This window comes from Microcaecilia unicolor, chromosome 9 (genome assembly GCF_901765095.1).
Source record: "Microcaecilia unicolor chromosome 9, aMicUni1.1, whole genome shotgun sequence".
Taxonomy (NCBI): Eukaryota; Metazoa; Chordata; class Amphibia; order Gymnophiona; family Siphonopidae; genus Microcaecilia; species Microcaecilia unicolor.
In genome coordinates, this window is record NC_044039.1 from 163,229,196 (window position 1) to 163,235,307 (window position 6,112).

Here is a 6,112-nt window from a genome sequence, read left to right on the forward strand (position 1 = left end):
TGTCAGTGAGAAAGTACCTGATCACTAGAAGCTAAATAGGTAAAAACAAGAATGCAGTTAAATACTATGCAGAAGAAGAAGGTAGCTAAATCCCTGCTGCAAACTAGACTGAAGGTGCAAATAAACTGACAGCCGCTGCAGTTACCCAACATGAAGAAAACATATCTCAGAGCGCAATTCAAATGAGAGAGAAAGAATCATCTGTAGCTGTTGCCTCTGCAAGCAGATCACCTGAGACTCTTGTCGTAAACCCCAATTAGTGAAAACGGGAATAAATCAACAGTAGACACTTGTTAGTACCTTTCATCTGTTAGATACATATAGAAGTCCATAAAACACTACACAGTTCCAGGAATAACATGTATAGAATGTTTGCACGTTTAGGAATCTAGCCAGGTGCTCATGGTCTGGATTGGCCGTGGACCGAAAGGTGGGCTCGATAGGACCTTTGAGCTTTTCCCAGTGTGGAATTACATATGTACTTATGTAGTAGTACTATAAATATACATATATATTTTCACAGATGCAGCCATCAAAAAACTGCTCACTGTGTATATGCTCCCGGCATACTTGCAGGAAGAATGCTCAATCTCAACCACCAGACCCAAGTGCTGCACTAGTGAGAATACAGAGGCCAACTGAGCGGAGGGAATCCCATCCGAGATAAATATCTGGATACGAGAGGGCATCTATCTCTGCCGCTGACAAGTCTTTTTAGCAAGAGAGTAAGCGAGGCACATGGAAGGTCAGAGCGAAAAGAAATAGTTCTAGAACTGGGACCTCCCCTTAAGGTACTATCCACTGAGAACTCCCAGAAGTTTTTTTTTTTTTCCCAATGGTCACGAAATTGACGGAGTGAAAAGCTGCCAAAAAAAAAGACTACCGAGACTCCAAAGAGAATGAAGAAAAAATTCCTTCTTGGGAGCTAGAAAGTAAAATTTTACTCTGCAAAATAGAGCAAGGTAATGGCCGAAGGCCCAAGAACATCCAGAGAAAACAGAAAGTGGGACGCTTGTAGAGAAGACAAAAACAGTCTGCGCCAACGTGACTAAACAAAGAGAGAAAAAATAGAGACATGCTACGAAATCTAATGAGATCACACGAGAGCTCAAAAGAGAGATCAATGAGAGACTTGGCTACACGCCCCCCGTAACCTAGAGTGTGCCCGAAATGCACCACCCGTTGCTTGACCTGACAACTCTGCCAATAAGACTGTCTGTAATGAACCAGACATCTAGGAAAGGATGAAACGAGGAGACGTTGTTTCATGAGCGCTGCTGCTACTACGACCATAACTTAAGAAAAAAGTGCGCGGAGCCGACGCAAGACCGAAGAGCAGGGCAAGAAAACTGGTAATGAGGACCTTCTCATCATCCTTGTATCGTGGACATTACTCCTCCTATACTGAGATGTACTAAAATCTACCAACCCACACCCATAAGAAATGAATGTGGTACTTGCAACCTGGATTGACCACAACTGAGGACAGGATGCTGGGCTTAATGGACTCTTAGACTTTCCCCGTATGAAAATACTCATATACTAAGCAAAAATGCAAAGGAAGTGAAAGAATCCCCTTCCAATTGAAAGGAAGGTCTGGAGTGAGGACGTATAGATTGAAAATGAAAGGATCACCATACGTTGCGCGTGGACTGAGACACACTGGCCTTTAATTTTACCGGATCTCCCCAAACCTTGTATCATGTCATGCCTCCTTCCTCACTGAGAGTACAGAGATGAACAGACGCACACTCACGAGATATGAATGTGGTATTTGCAATCTGGATTGACCCCATCTGAAAACAGGATGGGGACTCTTGGCCTTTCCCATTATGGCAACACTTATGCCCTTATGGCAAAAAATGCACAGAAAATGAGTGAATCTCCTTCCAAGAGAAAAAAACTCTGGAGAGAGGAAGAATAAAATGAAAATGAAATGGAATAGACTTGGAAAATACCTATTACGGAAAAGGTGGTGAATTTGTGCCACAGGAGACAAGACTGTACCTGACGTCAAGAAAGCTTGAAACAAGACCCTAAAATCTGTAAGGAAGAGAAAGGGATAGCAGATGTTATGGATGGTCATACTGGACAAAACCAGAATGTTTACCATGTGCCCAGGCTGAACAGATAGAGGAAACAAAAATACAAGTAGATGGCGTGAGGACCTCCCACTATCCTTAAGTGGGAGAAAATGCAAATTGACCGGATAACTTTACTCCCTAAGTTAACATATATCTTGTAAGTCCTAGAAGAAAACTAAGATAACACATGAGAAACTCCAAGACAGTTGGAAAGTAGAGAAGACGTGAATAAAACATGCCTTCTAAAGCAGTTGAGAAAACTGGGTGCTCGGTAGACAGGACTGAGTCTCCTAGAATATGAGAACCATCTGAACCATGTAGCCTATGCAGCTGTCATCTGCTATGCCAAAGAGAACGCATAGCCATGAAAGAAAATTGCTGAAAGGAAGTAAGACCTTAATGTCCAGAATTGCAAAGTACGCAACAATTGAGTATCAGACAATGTATTTCATTGCACATGGCATCTGAACCATATAGCCTACGCTCTAGAGAACGTTTGTTAAGATCTTAAAACACAGTATAAGAACATAGCCACGGAGGAAAATTTCCTGAAAGGAATTAAGATCTTATGTCCAGCATTGTAAAGTACCAAACAATAGACTATCCGGCAATGTAGTTCTATCCACATGGCACCTGACCCAGATAGCCTATGCCATAGAAAATGTTTGTTAAGTTCTTAAAAACACTGTATAACATCATAGCCAAGAAGGGAAATGCTTGAAAGGAACTAAGATATTATGGCCAGATTTGTAAAGTACTAATCAATTGACTATTAGACAATGTAGTCCTATTCACCAGAAAATGAGAAAGACACAGAGTGACGTACACTGGACCCCCATAAAAACTGTGCTAGACAATAGTAAAGACCTTTCCTCCAAACATCACGCACAAGGGAAAGGAATAGGAAAATGGTTATTTTGGAGCTGAGATACAATTTAATTCGCCCCATTGTCTAAAACAGAGAATTCCCGACTGAGCTGCACTTTGAATCGGAGTCTTGCCAAGAACAAAGAAATCGCCAACTGAGCTGCACTTTAATTCACAACATTGCTAGCAACCAAAAAGTCCACGACGGAGAAAAAACAGAGGGAAAAACAAAATGAGCGCCATTCGCATCGTAGCATTTTTTTTTTTTTTTTTTTTTTTTTTAATAGCTAGAAAAATACATGTAAAAATTAATTTCAGGGAAAATATACTACCAATTGCCCCAACTACCAGAGAAACAATATCTCCTTTCCATTGCACAAACAGCCAAACACAGTAAAAGCAGAAAAACGCTGCCACGTCAAGGGAAATTGCAGCTGCATGCAAAACAATGGCGGCCAAGCGCGCCAAAATGAGAAGAATAAAGTTCGGGGGAGAAAACCACTAACTGGACCGACGAAGAAGCAGGAAATCCGTGCCGCCGAAAAACAGATAGCCTCCGAGGCCGCACAAAACATGGTTTAGCCTCTGGCCCGAACAGGAACCGTCAATACAGCTCCCAAGCTATACAGACCCGTCCAAGAGCGAGCACGCGCTTAACAGTTCGCGCCTCTTTTTTTTTTTTTTTTACAACTACCGCCGCTAACAACGCCGGATAGCAGAGGAAAAATAATGAAGATAACAAAAAACCGCCGATTAAAGTCACAGATGCTGACTTTTCACTTTTTTTTTTTTTTTAAATAGCTCCGCAAGAAAAGATAATAAAGACTCTTCAAACAGAATAAGACAGAAGAGCTACCTGCTCGTTATAAGCCTGGGGAAAGCAAAAACTACTTCCTTTAAATTCCTTTCATTTGAATTAATTCTTTTAATTTTCTTTTACTTGATTTAATTCTTTAAAAACAGCTGCCTATTAAAAGTGGCTGCCTCTCCCAAAGACGGTACACCTTTCCAGAGAAAGGGACGGCCCTTCCCTGCTAAGCCAGGGAGATGGGGAGGAAGGGGGGTGGACTCGAGACACCCGAGTTTAACACCCCAGAGGCTGTCAAAGAAAGAAAAGAAACCCTGTCAAGCCTCTAATTATGATTCCAGGCACAGAAGAAGTATTATAAATATATCTGTAATATCTTATAGAGAAAAAGAGAGAGAGAGAGACTAATGGGCTCACTTCCTACCTGCTGAGAGACTGAGAAAATACTGAGGCTAAGGTCACATGGCCAGGGCTCCTATTGGCTCTCTAGAGTCAGAGTTTTTCTCAGTCTCCACCTGCTGGTAGGCGGGCACAACCCAACAGTCCAATCCTGGTCCGGTCCGGAGGGACGCTAAGGAACATTCTATTTGCTTTCTCAGCCGCAGCAGCACACTGAGCAGAAGGTTTCAACATATCATCAACGATGACACCTAGATCCCTTTCTTGGTCCATGATTCCTAATGTGGAACCTTGCATGACATAGCTATAATTCGGGTTCCTCTTTCTCACATGCATCACTTTGCACTTGCTCACATTAAACGTCATCTGCCATTTAGACGCCCACTCTCCCAGTCTCGTGAGGTCCTCTTGTAATTTTTCACAATCCTCCTGCGATTTAATTACTTTGTGTCATCAGCAAATTTAATTACCTCACTAGTTACTCCCATCTCTAGGTCATTTATAAATATGTTAAAAAGCAGCGGTTCCAGCACAGAGCCCTGGGGAACCCCACTAATTACCCTTCTCCATTGAGAATACTGACCTCCTCTTGGAGTTGCATTCTATCAGCTATTATGTTAGACTGACCTGGTCTCATGTGACACTGACAGGTAAGAAGGTGCATACATGTGTGGCAAGCCACTTCCAAAAGCTTCTAGAAAATTAGAATGCTAGGGAATGTCTCTGCTGTCAGTCAGTGACACCACCCATCAGTCAGAATAAGCATCCTGCTGTCCTCAGAGAATAGTTGCTACAGATGAGAAACTGTGCTAAATACAGTAAAAAAAAAAAAAAAAAAAAAAGGCCATGCAGAAAAGGCCTTTTATAATGTTGCATGGCAGTATGTGTGTGTAAGTATGTGTGATGTAGGCATTCCTTAAGTCTTTGGGCCTCTTATCAAGTCGCGCTAGCAGTTCCTGGTGCAGTAATGCCGACAGAGTTCTGTGCAGTAATGCTGACAGAGTTCTGTCAGCATTGCTGCATAGGATGTATGCTGACAGCTCTGTCGGCATTGCTGCATGGGATGTATGCACTGGCATTTATGCACTGCAGTGGCTGGTTCGGGAAGCCTATTTTATAAAGGCACAGACACCTATGTTAAACTTCTCAGATAGGCATCCTGTATTAAATGAGATCCAAAAAGTAAAATGCAAACCTGATTTCTTCCCTAATGTTAAATAAAAACACACTGTATGTTCTCAACAGTGATAAAATCTGAATAAGTGACAACTACAGGCTGGTGCAAAAGTACTGGGTGCTGTAGATGAACCTTCAGCCTTATGCCCCCTCAATTAACGTTCAGGTCCCTAGACCATTGTGTCCCTACTTCCAAAATTTTAAATGATTAAATTAAACCCTACAATCATCATCACTCTACAATTCTATAGACTCATAATTGGCTATCATACATTTTTAATATTTAAACTTTTTTTGCAGGTAAAAGAATGTGCAGATGGAGTTTATGTGGCTGTCCGAAATATTATTTTGCGTAGTCTGCAGCTGGTTTTTACTGAGGCCCTTAGAAGTTGCCACCCTAGGCGACCTACTCAAATCTATAGATTGCACTTGAAATTTAGCACAAGTCTACCTGATTTACAGAAATCGCACTCCACTCCACCCCCCTCAAGTTGCACGCGAGCTACAATTTTGTACATTACCGCACACCAAAATCTTGCTGTGCGCACACTGAGGTGGCTGCACCACATATAAGGGGCAAAGTCCCAGGCTTCATCAAGGTAAGGGATTACGTCCCTCCCACTTCGGTCCGGTCCTTTAGCGTCCCGGCTCACCTGAGGGACCGGTGCGCCGCGGTCCGGCTCCTACTGCAGTATAACAACCTACAGGGGCTCAGAACCCCCAGCACACAGCTAGAGCCCGACCGCAGCAGCATGGCGCCTTCTCCGCCGCCCCTCAA

At 42.7% G+C, this 6,112-nt stretch overlaps 1 protein-coding gene across 1 annotated transcript in view; it reads right to left on the reverse strand.

The window, feature by feature from the left end:
- Window positions 1–6,111, reverse strand: part of L2HGDH (L-2-hydroxyglutarate dehydrogenase) — a 73,912-nt gene extending 67,801 nt beyond the window's left edge. The window contains exon 1 of the mRNA XM_030215335.1: window positions 5,988–6,111. Coding sequence (XP_030071195.1) covers window positions 5,988–6,088 — 101 coding nt within the window. The 5' untranslated portion in view covers window positions 6,089–6,111. The remainder of the gene's footprint in view (window positions 1–5,987) is intronic.
- Between the last annotated feature and the right edge of the window lies 1 nt (window position 6,112).